This window comes from Vigna umbellata, chromosome 1 (genome assembly GCF_029865625.1).
Source record: "Vigna umbellata cultivar VRB3 chromosome 1, Vumbellata_1.0, whole genome shotgun sequence".
In the NCBI taxonomy this organism is placed as follows: Eukaryota; Viridiplantae; Streptophyta; class Magnoliopsida; order Fabales; family Fabaceae; genus Vigna; species Vigna umbellata.
The window spans coordinates 56,044,559-56,065,292 of record NC_142165.1 but is presented as its reverse complement, the minus strand read 5'-3'; the positions used below and the strand labels follow the sequence as shown (position 1 = coordinate 56,065,292).

At 32.9% G+C, this 20,734-nt stretch overlaps 3 protein-coding genes across 4 annotated transcripts; 2 read left to right on the top strand and 1 right to left on the bottom strand.

Moving 5' to 3' along the window:
* Positions 1 to 217: 217 nt before the first annotated feature.
* Positions 218 to 1,618, top strand: LOC148205815 (chlorophyll a-b binding protein CP24 10A, chloroplastic-like). The gene is made up of 2 exons (XM_088103854.1): positions 218 to 586; positions 793 to 1,618. The coding sequence occupies exons 1-2, from the start codon at positions 360 to 362 to the stop codon at positions 1,340 to 1,342; spliced, it is 777 nt and encodes a 258-aa protein (XP_087959980.1). The 5' UTR covers positions 218 to 359; the 3' UTR covers positions 1,343 to 1,618.
* A 137-nt stretch (positions 1,619 to 1,755) lies between these two features.
* On the bottom strand, positions 1,756 to 3,194 carry LOC148205814 (uncharacterized). Of its 2 annotated transcripts, XM_088103855.1 has the most exons (3): positions 2,761 to 3,194; positions 2,439 to 2,668; positions 1,756 to 2,011 (listed from the first exon to the last, which is right to left on the bottom strand). In XM_088103855.1, the coding sequence occupies exons 1-3, from the start codon at positions 2,972 to 2,974 to the stop codon at positions 1,760 to 1,762; spliced, it is 696 nt and encodes a 231-aa protein (XP_087959981.1). In that variant the 5' UTR covers positions 2,975 to 3,194; the 3' UTR covers positions 1,756 to 1,759. The 2 variants fall into 2 exon arrangements, 1 of the variants encoding a protein (XP_087959981.1); XR_015783367.1 differs by lacking the exon at positions 2,761 to 3,194 and having other exon boundaries at positions 1,875 to 2,011; positions 2,356 to 2,556.
* A 5,830-nt stretch (positions 3,195 to 9,024) lies between these two features.
* On the top strand, positions 9,025 to 10,525 carry LOC148205813 (hyccin). The gene has a single exon (XM_088103853.1). It carries the CDS (start codon positions 9,230 to 9,232, stop codon positions 10,322 to 10,324), a length of 1,095 nt encoding a protein of 364 aa, XP_087959979.1. The 5' UTR covers positions 9,025 to 9,229; the 3' UTR covers positions 10,325 to 10,525.
* Positions 10,526 to 20,734: the final 10,209 nt, after the last annotated feature.

The window sequence follows — 20,734 nt, the reverse complement described above, 5'->3', positions numbered from 1 at the left end:
TGGTTGATTTTAATAACATTGGTGTGAGATTGAACATTCGTTAATATTTTGTTTTTATGAGTAGATAATGGACACCATATTATAAGATATAAAGTGGACGAAAATACGATATGTGGTGAATCAGTGATACACGTGGTTGCATGAAAGAGAGGGAAGGGGATGAAGACCAAGTTCCTATTAGTCCAAAATCTATCCATGAGAGTTTGAGATTTGTTCTGCAGATTTCATTGGCCTACTTGGCCACCTCTGAGAGCTCCCTCAGATTTTCTCCCATGTCACATATAAAGACCATATTATTGTGTGCATTCAAGCAAAACTCCAAACTAACCTAAGTTTCCAGCAGTAGGTAAAAGAGAGATATGGCAGTTGCAACATCTGGTGCTGTGTTAAACAGGTTTGGATCTCAGTTCTTGTGTGGAGGAAAGAGGAGTAAGGCACTGCTTGCTGCTGGCATTGGAGCCAAAGTTGGTGCTGCTGTTAGTCCTAAAAGACTCATTGTAGCAGTTGCTGCTGCTCCAAAGAAGTCATGGATCCCTGCTGTAAAAGGTGGTGGGAATTTCATTGACCCAGAATGGCTTGATGGCTCGTAAGTCCTCTCAATTTATCTTTTCTTACATTCTTTGTTGGAAAGACAAATGCTGACACTCATTCTAGCATCTCTTTTAGTAGTTGATTGAAATTTAGTCAAAATCAAGAAAAAAAGACTGATGAAATGAAAAGTTGAAAGAGTATTATGACAAGTGTTAACATTGTTTTGGTGGATTCATTTCCTGTTGAATGTTGCAATTGCAGGCTACCAGGTGACTATGGTTTTGACCCTCTGGGACTGGGGAAAGACCCAGCATTTCTGAAATGGTATAGAGAAGCTGAACTGATTCATGGGAGGTGGGCGATGGCTGCAGTTGTAGGCATCTTTATTGGGCAGGCATGGAGTGGAGTTCCATGGTTTGAGGCTGGAGCTGATCCTAATGCAGTTGCTCCTTTCTCCTTTGGTTCTCTTTTGGGCACCCAGTTGCTTCTAATGGGATGGGTTGAGAGCAAGAGATGGGTGGACTTCTTCAACCCAGATTCTCAGTCAGTGGAATGGGCTACCCCATGGTCAAAAACTGCTGAGAACTTTGGCAACTCCACTGGTGATCAAGGCTACCCTGGGGGCAAATTCTTTGACCCTTTGGGATTTGCTGGCACAATCCAGGATGGTGTTTACATTCCTGATGCAGACAAACTACAGAGACTGAAATTGGCTGAGATAAAGCATGCCAGGATTGCAATGTTGGCCATGCTCATTTTCTACTTTGAGGCTGGACAGGGCAAGACTCCCCTTGGTGCTCTTGGCTTATAAACATAATAATGTACACTAGGGAGAAACTTCAATCATTGTTCTATAGAGCCAAATTTCTCCCTTGAGAAGTTTCAAATACCATCCTCTAATGTATGTGTATTACAAATACTATGATATGGCACCTTATATAGATTACTTGCATCTGTATTTCATTTCCAAACCAGATGGAGTGAAAGGGACAGGGATGGTTGGAAATTGCAAGTTGGGTTTACTTGTCACTTCAGACAGTAATTATCTTCATGCTTATTTGGAATGAGGAAAAATGCTTAGCATGAATTTGTGTTTGAGAAGTATATGAGGTCGAATGACTCAAATGGTGATCATGTTCATCAATAAAAAATAATCTAGGCTTAAACTACCTCAAACACGTAATAAATGCAGCAGAAAAAACTTTGTTTTTGGAGGGGTTTGTCTTAGTTATTCACTCCCAGTAGCCATAGAAAACTCTCCCTTGCACACAACTTCACCTCCAACATATGCTTTCCCTTCCATCTTTGCAATTCCAAATCGCTTTTGCAGTTTAGTAAGTGTCATTCTCATAACTAACGTGTCTCCTGCAATCACTGGCATTCTGAATCGCACTTTGTCTATTCCAACAAAGAAGAAATTCTGACGGGAACCTCCAACTTCAGGCTGCGACATAACCAAGCCACCTACTTGGGCCATCGCCTGCATCAAGTATGATTCAACAGAACCTTTAGAATATAACATACACTTGTTGCCAATCTCAACAAAAAATCTCTTTCAAGAGTTGGATTGGATCTTATGCAGCATGAAAGTGAATATGAGAAATCACCCCCAGCATTTGTACAATGTAGAAGATCTTTACTGGGAACCAAATTGATCCAGATTGAGTTCTTAAAAGTTTCGAATGAACTGCAGCAGGAAGGTTGAATCCAAAATCCACATAAAGCAACAGAGACACAACTAAACCAAAGGACCATGTAAATTGTAAAAGGCTGATATTTATTTAATTAAAGAAACAGCTTATAAACAGAGAATTTCCCACTTACATAATAAAATGAATGCAGGCCAGAAGACAAGTGACATAAATGGAATATGAGAGGGTTGGCCCTGGAATCATCACAGTGTTTACCTCAACCATGAGAACACCAGGCATGATTGGTCTTTCTGGAAAATGTCCAGGAAAGAAGTTATCATTTATTGTTACATTCTTTATGGCCACTGCAGAAACTCCAGGATTATATTCAATCACTCTATCCACTAGAAGAAATGGAAACCTGAATGACACCCCCACCAAAAACAACAAAGAAAATAGGTTTAGAAAATAAAGCAAACACAAAAGGCACACTGAAGGGATGTACCCTATAACAACAGCAAAATCCAAAAAGCAAGCGTGTCAGAAAATGGAACGTGAAAGAATCCAAGTGTCGTAAGAAAAAACCAGAACTGCGTACTGAATTCAATTGGGGTGTCTTGTTTCGGAGCATTTGCAGCATCCAGAGAACAAAACGTTGTAAAGCGTGTTGCTGCGATGGTTTTCCTCAACTGGGTAGCCAGAGGCTGAGATCTGGAGCTGGAAAATCTGAGAGATGAGAATTTGGATTGATGGCGATGAGAGGCTGGGAAAGAGGGAGAGATGGAGGTGCTGGAAAGAGCACAGAATGTCATTGTTTGAGCTTGGCTCTGAAATGTTAACGGTGTTTGTGTGATATGTATTGATTATTACGTAAGATGTTGTATGGGCGAAACTAAAAATGCTACAAATGCAACCGTTAATGGCGGCCATTCGTGGTTGGAAGTTGTTTGTTCAACTATAACTATGTAAAAACTAAATGCTCCTTCCTTATGTAAATATCTTATTATTTAAATTAGCTTTTAGAAAATAAAAATTGTTCTTAGAAATATTTTTTTGTAAAAATCAAAATTTATTTATTTATTATTTAGATTCAATCAATTAAGATTGATATAATTTTGAAGATGAATGTTTTATTTATGTTTCTCGAAAAAGTTTGATGTACAAAATAAATAAATGAAGAACTATTACATATATTAAATGTTCATGTCACTGCAATTAAATTCACAATCAAGAAAGAAAATAATAATATTTTAAAAAAATAATGAATAATTTCAAATAGGACCAAATCTGACAACAGTTGTTTCACAGCCACTATTTTAATTTTTGGATAATGATTCTTTGATCCATATTTTGACACGGTCACGTGTCAAGATTTCAGTGGATCAGATGAAAAAGAAATTAAAAATAGGAAAATGATGTGGAAAGAAAGTGTGTCAGGGTTTCAAAGTGGTGTGATTTATTTTGTGATTTCAAAATTAGAATCTGAGCTTGAGTTAGAGAGAATCCTAGAGAGAAGGACGACCCAATAGAATCATGTGACGGTGAAAAGAAGCATCGTTTGAGGATGTTTTGATCGTTTCGCCGACCGACACCGTTTACCGGCTGAACATCCGTTGCCGTTGGAACCTTTGGAAGCAATGCGCACCGAAAGAGACACGTTTTCACCATTTCGCCATCGTTGGAGCGTTCGTTTGGGAAGTCATTTATTGTTGTTGGGTATGTTTTAGTTCTTTTCTAATTTTTTTGACCATTTATTGGTTTAGTTCTTTCGACACAATTATTATGTCATTTATATACAATTTCATGTCCATGAAACCATTCTTTGTAAAACTTATGGTGCAGAAACTACACTGATAGCAAAGGCAAAATAAGTGGAGACTTCAAGCAAAGGTTTTGCACAACCATGTCAACTATGAAAAGGACATTCATTTTGAAGTTTCAATTTATTCCTTAACAATATTTGAACATAAAAGTGATGTCCAAACAATTTGTTATGTTGTTAATGATTTTTGAGGTTAGCTCACCTTTGTTTATTTGATTGTTTACAATAATCATATAAGTCATATTTTATACGAACAAATGATAATGTAGATGCTTCTATGTTGTGTAGAGCGGTGAAAGAACATAGATAACTTGAGATTTTATTTATCTTTACTTTAAATAAATTGAAGTCATGTAATTTAATTTGCATCTTCTATTTGAACATCGATAGTCATGTTGATTTTAATTTATGGGTTAGATTAATCCAAAATTAATTCTTTCTATTTAGAATGATAGTATCATAAATTTAATCTTAAAGACTTTACTCGTTCATGTTTGTGACATCTAAAATGAAGTATTACATTTATTTATATATCAAACTAGATTCATAAGTAAAAATGTGAATTACCAAATGAAACTACAAAATATATCTATAAATAATCATTTTAGTAAGTAAAATGAAACTTAAAATCCTATAGGATATTATGAAACTAAGTCTCACTAACATTTTTCTCCTCTTTTAATCCTACATAAAGAAAAAACTCATATTTAATCCTTAAGGTGAATTTTCTTTTGTCGCATACTTACAACGACTCCAAAATGTTGTAAACGATGGATGGAAGTTTTCGGAATCCCCAATTTTTTAAATAAACTTTTTATATTATTTTTATTTCATAGTTAATCATATATAAATTTTATTCTATATTCATGACATTGATAATCATGAGTAAGCTTTAAAGAAACTAATGTCATTTATTGGTTAATTTAATAAAAATAATTAATTTATTTTTGTATTTACCAATAATTAGTAATTTTATTTAAATATCATATAATAGGATGAAGTCTTCGTAACTCTTAATGACTCCACCTTAAAAAAAATTAACTAAGCTAAATGATTTTAGTTAATTTTTTTTTCCTTTTTATTGAAATTGTATGAATGAGCATGACTTTAGTTCTTTATTTTTTTAAATACCATATTTTTGGATTCTTTTTAAGATTTTAGGTAATTTATACTAATATAATGATTAAAAATGTAATAAAATAAATAATTTTTTAATTTTTGAATTATTTTTAATATTTTAATTAGCTTAATTGAATATAGTTATTTATAATGATAGAATGATTGTAACATCTCATTTTAATAGTATAAACTACTAAAATAAAGTGTTACATAGATGATAACTTACAAGAAACTTGAGGTTTCTAGAGAAGGAGATCATACCCTTGAAACGAACCTATTCTATATTGTTGCTTCATCTTCCTCCTCATGTTGAACCAACTAGAAAGATGTCCACTCTTTAAGCTCACACCGATTAAGGTATCATTGCAAAAGAGAAAAACATACACAAAAACAAACAACATAAAAGCAAGGATAAGCTAGTGATAAAACAATTCAATATAGTAAAAAAAAATATTCCATCATATATTATATTGCACACATAATAAAACATCCATCCTAATTATATCACAGAATTTGACTTCACTAATCCAGATATAGTATGAATGTCGAGTTATGGTGGTTCATGTACATGTAATGGTAATATTGTTGGCTCAATTTAAGTTATCACACAAGGTTAGTCTGTTAAAACGTCATTTGCCGCATGAAGAAAGACCCCAGAGTAGGACCTCCTGCTACTGACATAACCATCCATCTCTACTTGAGATTGAAGTTATTGAGAGGGTCAGGATAACCCTTCAGCTTAACTCTGACCATTCATACCAACAATAGTATAAGGCACCACCATGTAACATCTTCACGAGATTCATGAAATTATGTCCATCAATACCATTCACATGATCATCAACATACTCATCATCACATATATATCCCTCATAATCATATAGATATTTTACACAAAAAACATAGTAAGCAATCACATAAAACCATTACATATTCATCAAAGTATAAAAAATAGTGCATTAAAGACACAAAATAACATAGAAATTGGAAAACCAAAAACCTAGAAAGGGGCGCTCAACGCTTGGAAAGGGGCGTCCAGGCACCAGAAGCCACTGGAAAGCCTAGGGGGCTCTTATGGGCGCTCAGCGCCAAAGGTTGCGCAAAAGGGGCGCTCAGCGCCATAGCTAGCGCAAAAAAAAGGTGTTGAGGGGGCGCTCCAAGGGTGCTCAACGTCACACCAGAAATTGCTACCCTTTAAATCTAACCTTGGACACTCTTTACACATGTTTAACTAATCCCTAGGTCCTCCTAGGCACTGTGAAACATTTGAAAATACACTTTTAACTCAAAGTAGCTACTCCAAACCAACTTGACTACTCTTAAACATACCTAAACTCAATTCCACTCCTTCTAATACCAAATTCTGCAAACTAAAGGATATTACAATTCATAATGTACCCAATAACACATTTCTAAATCTCAGTTTTCTCATAGTCTTCCTATTTCAAGTTTTCACTAGTTAGAACTTACAAAATGAGCTAAAATGCACCAAAAAACAACATACTAACCAATAACAACTTCATAAAAAAATATTATTCTACCTTTAAACAAGTTTATTATAACTACAAACTCGCCTATTAAAACCTCAATTTTAACTACAAATACCTATAACTTTGATAACTCACCAACCCTTACACAGTTCAACCAATTTCAAACATCTATACAATTTCAAACCATACTATTCATCGCAACAAGTAGATCAAAATTACATCATACCGAAATCACTTAGACAAATAATCAAATACACTCATTTAAATGAACCAATTAACATCAATATTGTAAATCACAATTAAAATCAACTTATTATTCATGAAAATGCTAAACATACATAGTAAACGTAATCTAAAGAAAATGACTAGCTTCCCTTACCTTTTTAGAAGACCAAACTACTTTAGAGACCTTATTCCGCTCACACATATCGAGGAGCTCTATTTGTACCTACAGACAATAGAAACAGGATCAGGATATACCGTTAGTACTACTAATCAACAAAGAGTCTTATAGAAGACTCGAACGTTACATGCAAAATGAGTAGGGCCCACATGCAATAGAAGAAAGAAAGAAGTAGAGAAAAAGGGTCGAAACTTACTCAGACAGAGAAATTGATCGATCTAAATTGAAGAGTTTGTCGCCAGGATCACTCCTAAAGTCTCAATTTTTCAATCAGATGAGTAGAAAAGTAGAATTTCTAAAGGAAAGTCAGAGAATTCTAGAAAAGTGGTTTCTAGAAAGATAATGTGTTTTAAAATTATAAAACTCGTTTATAACAAAACTATTTATAATAAAGTCATTTCATATTAAAATAATACCACCTCTAAAACGCTACTTTTTGAAGTTTTACAATGATTAATTGAAATCTTTATGAGAATAAGAGTAAATATAATTATTTTCTAATGTAAAAGATTAATGGAGTGAGAATAAATAATATAAAATGATGCATTATTGTTTATACGAACATTATGAATTAATACATTATTTTTTATTTTCCTCAAGTTCATATTAATATAAATTACTGTAACCTTTTTTTTTTCGTTATTATCTTTAATTAATTAATTTTATTTTTAAACATTAAATTAGTTAAATAAAAATGAAAAAAAATAGATATCATTAGAACATAATAGAATAAAAATAAAAAATAACTTTACTTTAAACAAAATTAAAAATGACTTTAGTATAAAAAAATTGGCTTATGTTTTCAAAGGTATGTAAATAAAAAAATAAATTAATTTCATTAAGTAAATTAATCACGATTTACCAACCACAATGCATTCTAATTTCTCATATATACTAAAGGAATAAAGATGAGGTATAAATAAAATATTTTTTATTTTATAAAATAATAAATAGTTAAAACGAAAAATATTGCGAAAATAAATGAAATAATTTAAAATTTAATATGTTATGAAGTAAATTATTTTAATATTTAATAATTAATTTTAGGAAAACTGTTTAATTCAATCAATTAACTTGAAAATTAATTTTATTATATTTTAATTTTCTAAAACTGATATGTGAAAAAAATTATATACTACTTGTTATTTAAATAAATTTAATTTAATTTATAAATAATTTTTTTTCTTACTTTTTTGTTTCATAGTTAATCATATATTATTCTTTATTTATATTCATGTTTATTAAATTTTAATTGAAAACATCTCGAAACGTAATGTGTCATTTTATAGATCAATATTTCTATGTTGAAGTAGAAAATGAGTTTGTTATGTAAAATAAAATTTAACACCACTAAAATTAATAAAAATATAGGACAAAATTTCAAACTGGAATTATTTCTAATTTTTGTTATAGATTAAAGACCAGAAAGATATTTAACAATTTATTTTATTATATAAATTTTGATAATTACAATTTTTTTTCTTAATTTCTCATCAATTTAATTCAAACAAACTTAATTTTTACCTTTGTTTCTCTCTCTCTCTCTCTCTCCTTTTGTTCCTTCTTCCTCCACACAAAGCATTACAATTATGGTTCATAATCTCATATATGATCCATCAGAATCCCAACAACAATAGAGATTTCAACCTCTTCCATTCAAACATATTGAATCTTCTTTGAAGGAATTCATCAAACAAATGAGTTCAAGCAATCTTCATTCATTTCATTTGAACTTGCATACTCAATGACCAATTAGGTACCACTGTTAATCACCTGTAGAACCAAAGTTCAGATAAACCTTTCTTCTCAACTACTTGTATATCAAAAGGGAAATATATAACTCACATTATATTAAAGAGTGGTAGAAAGTAGGAGCAGCAAAAACAACACTCCTTCCTTAAAAGTTCTTCGATCAATAACGTTAGAAACTCACGCTAATCTAATTGATTAAGTATTTGTCTGGTTCAAAAGGCATTTTTAAGAACATAAATATATCTTGAAAATTTTAAAACTTTGTATACGAAAATAAAAAATTGCAGAAATGGAAAATTGAATTGAATGAGGGTGAAGATTTAGATGTGTGATTTGATAGAAGAAGGATGAAAGAGGAAAAGGGAAGTTGAGAAGATGAGTGAGTGGGTATTAAATAGAGAGATGGAGGGGTTTTGGTGTGGCAGTTGCTTTGTAGAGAGAGAAGCAAAAGAGCGAGTGTGAGGGTGAGAGTGAGAGGAGCATGGAGTTCCACCGCAGCGATTCATCGTCGCCGTCTTCTTCCATGCCCACACCCAACACCACCGATCCCAAGAAACCCGCAACCGACCCAATGCACTCGTGGTGGGAGTCAGTGTCCAAGGCTCGTTCCCGCATCCACGCCCTCGCCGCCATCCTCCCCTCTTCCTCCCACGACCCCCTTTCCTCTCTCGCCGACTCCGACCGCCCTGCCCTTTCCCTCCTCTCCTCCTCCGCCGCCTACGCTGCCGTCTCAGCCTCCCTCTCCGGCTCCCACTCCGACCCCCTCTGCCACTGGCTCTACGACACCTTCCTCTCCGCCGACCCCCATCTCCGCCTCGTCGTACTATCCTTCGTCCCTCTCCTCACCGGTCTCTACCTCTCCCGCATCCACTCCCCTGAGCCTCCTTCCCTTGCCGGCTTCGAGGCCGTCCTCCTCGCTCTCTACGCCGCCGAGACCAGATCCCGCAACGGCAAACCCCTCCTCGTAACGATCCCTGACCTCTCGCACCCCTCCATCTACCACGCCCCTCTCCGAAAACCCCAATCCCTCTCCCCTCCCTCCGTCGGCCTCATCTCCCCTCCCTTGGAACCCCAACTCGGCGTCAAATCCACCAAACGCCCCGCCATCGTCGGCGTCGCCCTCCACTCCTACTTCTCCCAGATCTCCCACATGCCCGCCTGGTCCAAGCTTGACTTCTGCCAATTCGCTGCCGCCTGGGCCGGCTCCGACCCCTGCCCGTGCCGCACTCAATTCGACGACGCCCCGATTCCCGATCATTCCGATATTCGCGCCGCCAAAGGCGAGAGAATCCCTCTCCCCTGGGAGATTCTCCAACCCTCGCTCAGAATCCTGGGACACTGTCTCTTGGGGCCGTTGAACTCTCAGGACGTGAAGGACGCGGCTTCCTTCGCGGTTCGCTGTTTGTACGCTCGTGCCTCGCATGATTTGGTACCGCAGGCCATTCTCGCCACCAGGAGTCTCATTCAGCTCGATGTGAGGACCGCAGAGGCTGCCAAGGCTAATGCTGGTTCCAACTCCAATTCGAACACACCCACCAAGGTCAAGAAGCCTGAGATTCTCTTGGTTTCCAAGTGATGATGAGTTGGAGGAGGAGACGGATAAGCGTTGCTGCTGTGTACTATTACTGTAGGTCTTCTTCATACTGTAAGCAGAATTCATGTTTGTATAATAGAAACTTCATAGTTGCATTGCCGACACTTTTTATATATTTTTTTTATTTTGTTTTCTCTTTGCTTCTTCTAGGTTATACATGTATGTTAATTTATTTTTTTCCTACCGAGTGATTAGGTAGCTGTATTGACTTTCTTTCTTGATGGAATTATGCTGTGCTTCGGGTGTGTGTGCGTGTGTGTGGCTTGTCTGATCATAGTCTTGCAATTTCAATGTGGTGCGTGTGGTGCTTCTTGCCTTTGGCTTATTGTTGTACTCTGTGAAGACTGAGGAAATTGAATGGGGCCTTACTAATGAGTTGTGATTTTCCTGCGGTTGGTTTTACTGGAGATTTTAGTTTGTACCTCTGATTATTATGATGGCCTGTGCTCAGTAATCTGGTATTATTCAATTTATGCTGAGATGTCACTGCGAGGCCTCCTCTGTATTGTTGCTTATTACCAAACTGACAGTGCCAATTATTGCTGGCATTAGAAGATTGTATGTGAATCATCATTTATATTGTATGTTATGCTTTAAGATTCTTTTGCATCAAATTTGGGATGTATTTCATTCTAGGATAAAAGGGATAGTTAGAAGGGAATCAACCCCCTTCGGGGGAGCACGGGAACTGTGACCTCACTTATCACTTAACAGCTTGATGCACATGTGGCAGATGGGTATGTGGTATGCTAGGGGGCATTTTGGTTAGAATGGAGGATAAGGAAGTTTTGGGATTATTTTTGGTCTGGGAGAGAGTAGGCTATCTCAAAATTTCCTGTTCTGTCCCTTCTTCTTCCTGGTTGGATACTACTTGTATACTCAAATTTACCTCTCTAATAGATATGTTTTTGTGAAAAAAAAATACAGTGCCACCGATGAGTTTCTGCTCTAACTGGGTGTGGAGAATAACTTTTAGAGTTTGTTTGATTCTTGTCATTAGGATATTGTTACATTTGACAATGCTAATGAATCTATTTGTAGTACTCATTAGAAGAAATGACAGAAACAATTTTGTAGAATGATACTCCCCTAGGATAATTTGAACTCCGTACTGTCTAGCCATTGTAGGTTTAGAAGTGTCAAAGTTTAAGTGAGTACTCAGTTTGGCTCCTAAACCTTGGTACAAAATAATCTTTTTCATTCTTTTTGTCTATCATTGAAGGGGACTTCAGAGTTTTGTCCTTGTTATCAGATAATGTTTCGGTGCTTAGGTATTACAATACTCATATACCTATCTTTACTTTATACGATGTCGTGGTTCATTATAAACTAAAGTTTAGCCAGTCCTTGCATGGAGTTATTGAGCATGTGGTGTTTGTGGACAAGAAAATTATATATTGGAAAAGGATTAGGCCTAGCTTTATCCCCAAAGCTAGTTCATGGAGGGTAAGATTATGCAAGTCTTTATTAGAAGAGCTACTTTGGCCATATTCTTGGCCTGTGTCGGATATTAGCACACAAACATACACTTCCTCTTGCCCAATAATGATCATCTGAAATGTGAAGTTTGTTAAAATAACTAGCCTCTCTGCCTCCATTTATTTAGTACCCTCTTCAATCAAATTACTTATCTTAACTTCCCTTTACCTCTTTCATCCTTCTATCAAATAATTCTTCCTAACTAGTGCTGTGCTGTACACCAAATATGTAAAATATCCTTCTCTTTTTAATTTCCTTTTACTTTTCTGATCCTAATATTCCCTCATTGCAATCTCCTAACACCTTCACCGGAATTGAATTCAAAATTTCTTGTGAAATAAACAGAGAAATTCTTCACTTATCTATAAAAAAATTGCTGCTAATATGTTCCTTCGCATTTGTATTTCAGGATGGAAAATGTATAATTTAGCTGTATAAAAAATATTTCATGTTCAATAATTTCTGATTAGTTTGGTTGAGGAGTTAGATATAAGGTACCGGAGATTGATGAGTTAAATATGTTACATTTTCAATCAAACTAATGGCAAATTGACCCACTGATTCGGTCCACTTCTAACAAAGCATTTATTTGATCCCAAATTCCATATTTTTGTGAGCAAATCGTTTGTAATTGGGAAGGAAATGGAAGATTGACAAAAAAAAACATTCATTATTTAGATTCAAAATTTATCTTTATGATTAGTAGCTTGAAACTGAGTAAGCCTTTGGTTTTACTAAAGGCAATAAGTTAATTTGCTGACAGGGTTTGGACGAGAAAAAAGTTAGTTCATCTGACTGATTCTAGCTTATAAATTATTCTGAAAAAAGAAGTTTATAAGTTAGGTGTGTTAAATCCAAGAATTCCTTCATATATCAGTCTCTTTACTCTTAGGAAAAAGAATCTTAAATAAGTTATTTCTAAATCTTGCGAGATTGGCTCAAAGACCATTAAAATTCAAAATGTCGATTGGTGTGAAATTTTGACTGGTTTGAATGCGGCTTTATATGGATTAAATTCATTTAAATATAAGCTTAGACAAACTACTCTCCATACACCCTTCTCTCTACGAATAGATCAAATATTTTCATGATCTATGATTCTTTTTTTAAAAAAAATGACATCAAATTCAGTAACGTGAATTTAATTAGAATAATGTCCCTGCATGTCAATTTGACAGTTGACTTAAAAGTCTTTATGGAGATTTTAAGTGATTATTGTATCATATTGAATTTTGAGATTCCTTATCTATTTTTAGACATATCACCCAATCTCTTCATGTAAAACTTCTTTCAAATATTTTCTCAAATATTTTCTCAGAAAAGCACAAGTGATCTTGGATAGTTTTTTAAAATTAGTAATAATGAATGAGAAATAATTTCTAAGTAAATAATTTTATATAAACTATTTGAAAAATTATGTTAAATGATAAACAATGAAATGTAATTACATTGATAATAAGATATATATATTTTTTAAGGAATTCAAGTTTTAATGTAGACGTATTTTTATATTATTTTAAATTTGAGTTCATTCAAGACTTACGTTCATTTGTTTATATTTGACTTGCTAATTTAAAATGGGGAATCCTAACTTATAAATCATTATTGATTGTGGTGTTTTCTCCGTCTTATTATCTTCTTCCACTTTTCTATTTTCGTAATAGTTTAATGGAATTTGTCTTTATTCTCCCTAATTCTTGACTTGACTAGGCTTTCATCACACTTCAACCTTAATTACTTCTCAATCATTAGAATCCAAAATGGCGTCACCATTGTTTTTAAACGACTGAATATCCTTTCGCAACACTAAGTAAATTCTAATCCAAGTCTAGCATCAAAAAAGCATCACCAATAAAATTTACGACACACGCTAGTGAAAAACACTTTCTCCATTTTTTCAGGGTCTTTCTTCCATCACCCCAATTTTTCTTCCTACACCCCAATTTCATGCATTACCCCTTTTTACTATTTCGCTGTTTGACTGAATCTTTGATTTCACGAGGGTAAAAATCGTAATTCATTGCTTTTTTTCTTACTTTTAGTTGCACCTCTCACTTCCTAAATTTTTCAAGGATAATGATACTTTAAAAACATTTTTTTTGATAACATTTTAATATCACCTACGTGTCATTCTGTGATTGGTCCAAAATTACTCCACAATCAATAATAATAATCATAAACACCAACATGGACCGATCACAGAATGACACGTAGATGGTGTTAAAATGTTGTCAAAGTATCATTATCCATTTTTCAAATAGGGTGTCCTATCAACTCGTAGTATTTTTTAATTTTTTAAATATTTTTATTTTTTATTTTTTTTAAAAAAAATTCACGTGTCAAGCTGACATTGTACCATGTGGCAATGATAGTGTGACGTTGGTAACAGTTGATTTTACCATTATTTGTGATGCAATTTTGATACTAAATCAACTCTCTTTGATTGTGAAACTTGCTTAAACTCTTGTTTTTAATTGAATTTTGTGAATAAATTAGTCGAAGTTATACTTAATGATTTTTATCACTAATTCTCTCAATTTTGTAGGTTATTAGTATGTTTTGGAAGAGGAGCAAAGTATCAAGGAGTTGGAACCCAGGAAGAACAACAGAAGCACCAGAATAGAAGACTGCAGAAGGCTTAAGGACGCTTGATTGCCCTTTTCTAAGGCCCTGGGCACTGGTTGTCACGCAATTATGTCTGGTTGCCCTCTTCAGGGGTCCTCAACGCTAGTGGTCGTGCAAGGACGCCTGCTTGCCCTCTTCTAGGGCGCTCAACGGAGAAGGTCACGCAACCACGCCTGGTTGCCCTTCTTTGGGGCGTTGAGCGCCAGTTACACCCACCGCAAGACGCTTGGTTGCCCTAGCAAGGGCACTGAACGCCACTCTTCACGCAGTTTCGCCTGCTTGCCCTTAGTTAGGGCGCTGAGCGTTGGCGACGTGGGCCTATGTGATACTTTGGATCTATTTAAAGGCTTTGACGCATTGGAGGTGGACATTTTTTGATGGCTGAAGCACAAAAACCCTATTTTCGACCCTTTGGAGGAAGATTGGGTATGCGGGAGCTTTCCTTTTCTCTTTCTAGGGTTTTCATCTCATTTACATTCTTCCATTGTAAGCCAAGGTTCTTCATGACAATGTATAGCTAAATTCATTTGTTGTTGGGGAAAGATGTAACCTTTGAACTTCATGTATTTGAACATGTTTTGAATATTTTATGCTTCTTTCATTGAATGTTAGTGATTTTCTCCTATTCTTAATGCTTGTTATGTTTTGGCCATTCATAGCTTGATGTTTGAATTTCTTTGTTATTGGGAAATACTTAGGAACCATGATTTGGAGGATTTCACCTAAAGGAAATATTATCTAGGGATAAAAATATGACGGTTAGTTGTCTTAAGCTTCTTTTCTTAATGCGAAATTGGTTATTAGAGTTTCAAGGGATTATTGTCTAATAATCAAGGCTAGGCTTTTTACACCAAGGGATTGGGTTCTAAGTAATTTTGTAAGTGACATTAGCATTCCAATGAAGAAGATGAGTTCTAATATGCATGAAAGTGAAGTAGGTGAAATCTAATCCCAACAACATCATCATCTCATATCATCTCAATACCATTCATTCATTCTTGTTTTAGCTTCAAAAGATCAATTTTACAATCAAGTTATTATGTTTACTTGTATTGCATTAAATTTCATTCGTTGGAATCGTTCTTTAGTCTTAACTAGTTAATTTATTATACTATTGTTTGGTGTCACGAGTCTCTTAGGAAACAATACTTGGTCTTACCATTTTATATTACTTGATACGATTTGGTACACTTGCCAATGAGTTAACAGACGTGACACTGATAGTGTCACGTGTCATTGTCAAGCAACGTGTTATTGCATTTGTCTTAATTTGATCTCTATATTTTTATTTTGTCTCAATTTGGTCTTTATATTTTTATTTGTCTCAATTTAGTCTTAATTTTTTTAAAAATTAAAAAATTTTGTTCCTCTCCAAATTAAAAAAAAATAATTTGTATATAAATCTTTACAAATTTTTTTATACAAATTGATACTTTTTTTATTAGAAAAATAAAAAAAATTACGATCTAACATATGATATATTTTTATTTATGTAGTACTAACGAAAAAAAACTTAATTGCATTAAAGTTTTCAAAACAAAAACAAAATTGAGACATAAAAATGAAGAAACTCATTTAAAAATTTTCTACAAAATTAAACAACAAATAAAATCATTTGACCTAAATAATATGAATGAGTAAACTACAAAAAGTTAACATTTCAATAATAAATATTTAAGAATTTGGAAAACCTACATACTGATATTTCATTTAGTTAAATCTTCTTAAATTATTCGTTAGTCAACTTTCTCGAAACCCTTTCGAACAAAAAATTATATTTAATTTAATCTTTTAATTATTTAATTTTTAAGGAAAAACTATATTTTATATATCACCAATGTAAAAACATAAACAGTGAAATAGTATTTATATAATAGTATTTAAATTTCCTAATTAAAATCCATTTATAATAATTTTTAATATAAATAGGGACTATTTGAATGATTAAAGCAAATATAAATATGACCTTCAACTTAGTATAACTAGAATAAGAATATATAATAGTCCTTTTAAATTGAGAATAAACTAGTATCTAATGTTGGGTATTGAAGGTCATATGTGGGTGTTATAACCATGATATGTTCAAGACTTTAATTGGTCACCCTTATGCTAGTAGATTAAATCCAGATGAACAATCATTATTTGTTGGCATGACTAAGAGTCAAGTTATTAAGTCTACAAACATTTTGCTTACCCTAAAAGAAAATAATGAAAATGATGTCACAACAATAAAATAATTGTATAATGCTAGATATACTTATGAACGATCTTTAAGATGATGTAGAACTTAATTACAGTTGATATTGTTAGAACGTGATAAATACATTCATTAGAGTATATGTGTACATGATTATAATGACATCAGTTAACTATTTTAGGTACATCCTGATGCAATTAAATTGTTTAACAAATATAATATATTTTTCATTTATGGATAACACATATAAAACCAACATATATAGGTTGAATCTCTCTACCGCCTTTGTGTTCTTATCAAATGAATGAGTGAATAACTTTGTTTGGGGTCTTGAAAGGATAAAAGGGTTGTTCATGACATCTGATGGTCTTCCTAAAGTCATTGTTACTGATAGAGACTTTGTTTTGATGAATGCAATAAGCATAATGTTCCTTAAATCTTATCATCTTCTTTTTCATTTCCACATTCAAAAACATGTTAGAGCCAAGTGCAAAATGTTGCTTAACTCTATGGAGGCGCGGGAAGTTGTCTTGGATGCATTGAAAAATGTAATGGATCGTGGAGATCATTCTACTTTTACTTATTAGGTTAGGTGGCTTCATGATGTCTGCAATGCTTGGTCTTTATTCTTTGAATTTGTTAATGTATCATGGATAATTCCTTATAAAGAAAAAATTGTGAAGACATGGATAGACAAAGTCAAGCATTTAGGAGGGTGAAAAAGAGAATGAAAGAAAGTGTAGAGAGAGAGGGTGTGTTGTGGCTTGGAGAGAGCTGTAAGAATCAAACAGGGGTTACCCTAGTCAAAGATTCAGTGTAAGAGTAAAATTGTAATGTGGAAAATCTAAAAAGGTTAGTGTGGAGGAAGAAAGCCCTATGTTTTAAGCTTAACTTTAGTTTAGATAGCCTAATCCAAATTGGTGAAGATACTCAGATCTTGTGTCATGTGATTTTGTGTAATTTCTATCAAGATGCAACACAAACACATCCTTTATATGAGATCACATGTTTAAGTAGATTTAAACAAGTGACCTTCAATTTGATGCTCAAAATAATCGAGTCTATGGAACAAAACTTACTTGATGAACAAGTTGATTAGTAGTGTTTTTAATTCTAGCACAGTTCATACTCACCTAATTTTCATTTCAACGTACACAACATAACTACCATATTTTTCAATCCAAATGTGTTCAAAACCCTACAACCATTCATAATAACATAACCCACGTCCACGTTCGTACCTTAGGATTTAAGAATAAAACTCAATGGTAATATATAAGAATACTCACTTATTCAAAATCAAACACATAGATAACAAACATTTTAAAGATTGCGATTAACTAACTAATTCACTAATCTTATGGCTAATGCAAATTTTCTCCGGAATACAAAATTAGTACCATGAATTAGTGTTGAAGTGTGAGATACAGAAAGAGAAAGAAGAAAGGAAAAAAATTAACAAAACAACTACTGGTGTTGTGTTCCTTTACTGTGAAGGTAGACGGGTTTTCGAGTATGTATTCCTCTTTAGCGATTTGAAAGTGATTGAGAAACAAATGTAAAAGGAAACTTAAAAATGAAACATTTACTTTTACCATTATACCTTTGTATAATTTCACATGACTATATAAGAAATGAAATCTTCGCATATGGATATATCAGAACATGTATGGGCTAAGTGTTTTGGGAATTGTTATGGATTGCAGGAAATCGATTCCCTATATTTGAAATCCATTATTTTATATATTAGGATATTTTGAAGGTTTGACTAATAATAATATATTAATTTTAATAATAATAACAAAATAATAACTTTATATTTGAATTTATTAAAACATTTTCTTTATTTTATCATATTTATCAAACATTTTTATTTTTATCTTCAAATCTTTTAAAATAAACAATACAAATTTGACCTTTAAATCCATCGTATCCATCCTTTTGAAATTGATCTTAAAAGTAAACATCCGCTCATAGGACCATATACACACAAATTAAGTGCAGACTTGGAAGATGTGATGATGAGAAAAAGCAACAAATTTCTGTGAAAGTTCAAACCAAAGAGCTTGCAATGATGCCTATTCAGTACCTCCTTTCATCATAACAGAACCATGTTATAAATCAGAGGGTATTACACTGTTCTTCTCACCATGTTATAACTATGGTTTCTGCATAGAAATTTGTCATATACGGAGGGTTGTCTTCAGTCTTGTCTTGTCTTGACACCTTATACAGAGTAGGCTACAGTTTCTGGCTTTAAACTAATTATATATGCTTTCTATCATTCTCAATCTCCTACTGTTTCTTACGTATTTTAGATCTGTGTTCAATACTATTTATGAATGAAACTTTTTAGCTTTTTATTTTAATTTTAATTTTACAAATAAATGGTGTATTCGTTTATTCAAATAAAACTACTGTAATTATTTTAACCCTGTATGTTGTTTATATATCTTTTATTTTTTTTCTAATTTTCTTAGATTTGTGGTTTTATTATTTTAATTATTTTAATAATAATTTTATCCTTTGTTTTAGACTATTTGTTGTAACGAAGAAAGAAAGAAGCAGATTGTTCTGCCTGTATTGATTTACATGATTTGCAATGAAAGAAAGGCGAAAGAGAATAGGTGAAAGGCCACTCACTCCTTTTATGAGAAAAAAGGAAAAAAGTTACATCAAACTTGTAAATTACATACAAAACTTTCAGAAATTATTATTTAATTTATTTAAAATAATCACCAACATTTTATTTCCGCTTAATTTATACAAAACTCATTTTAATTTAATATAGTTTTTAATTTTAATTATCTCATGTTAAATATAACTCACATTTCATAATAATAATAATAATAATAATAATAATAATATCTGAACTTAATTTCTACCGATCACATTTTATTTTAATATCATATGATCATTTTAATATTTATATTTTAAATAATAACTTACATTTTATTTTAATATAATTTACACTTGTTATATTTTCTTTTAAGTTACTTTTATGACCCAGGATCAAATGGATCAAATGGTAATATTCTCATTTTTACAATTAAAATATTGTTTTAATCTATCAAATTCATCACATCATTTACAAATTTTTATAAATGTTTCTCTCAAACTCCTTAATCTAAATAACTTCATTTTTACCTTTCTTTCCTCTCAAGTCCACCCCTTAAATCCGTGTTTAGAAACAATTTCTTCACATGATGGATATTGTGATGGTAGACCCAAAGTGATAGGCCGCAATACCGATAGATCATTCATGAGAAGAAAACATAAGTTTTACCTAGCATTGACCTGGTGGTTACTAAAAAAGTTAAAAGGTCAGGTGGTAATAATTAACATGAAACTAAAGGCTGGAAAGAGAAGTAAGGAGAAGATTAATGCTTTGTTCACGTGTGAAGATTTATGAGAGATGATGTGCGAGAGAATTAAATGAATTTGAAGGTAAATTTTTTGTTGTTTGTTTGAGTGGATTTAGAGGTAATTGAGAGTGAATTTGAAAGTAAAGTTTGTGAGAATTAGTGTAGGATTTGATTGATGTGACAGATTAAAAAAATTTGTTTAATCGGTAAAAATTAAAAATTACCAAAATGCTTCTAGTTATTAAAGTAATATAAAATGTTATTTGTTAATGTTATATTTAATTGTAAAAATGTTTATAAAGAGTAAAAAATTAAAAATATTAATTAAAATTAATTTTTAAAAAGTAACAAATTATAATTTAGTAAAATGAATTTATTTTTAAATGTACTATTTGTTTGTAATATAATTTTATACCAAGTAGTATGAATTTATTTTATATGGAAGTCAGATCGATTAATTTTGAACAAACAAATAATTAAACGATAAATACAAGTGTTGTGAGGACCTGAAAAATAGAGTTAAAAATGGAGCAAAAAGGTGCCTTAAGTTAATAGGACTAGACTTTTAGAAAGCCATTTCAAACATCCTGGCCCATTAGCTTAAGTATTCTGTCTCTCTCTAGAAGTCAGTCTTCCTCTTTTCTTTGCCTTCTCTCTACCACAACTCTGTCTTCTCTCTTCCAGTCCTCTCACTAAGCCACTGGATTTCTGTTTAGGTGGCGCTCG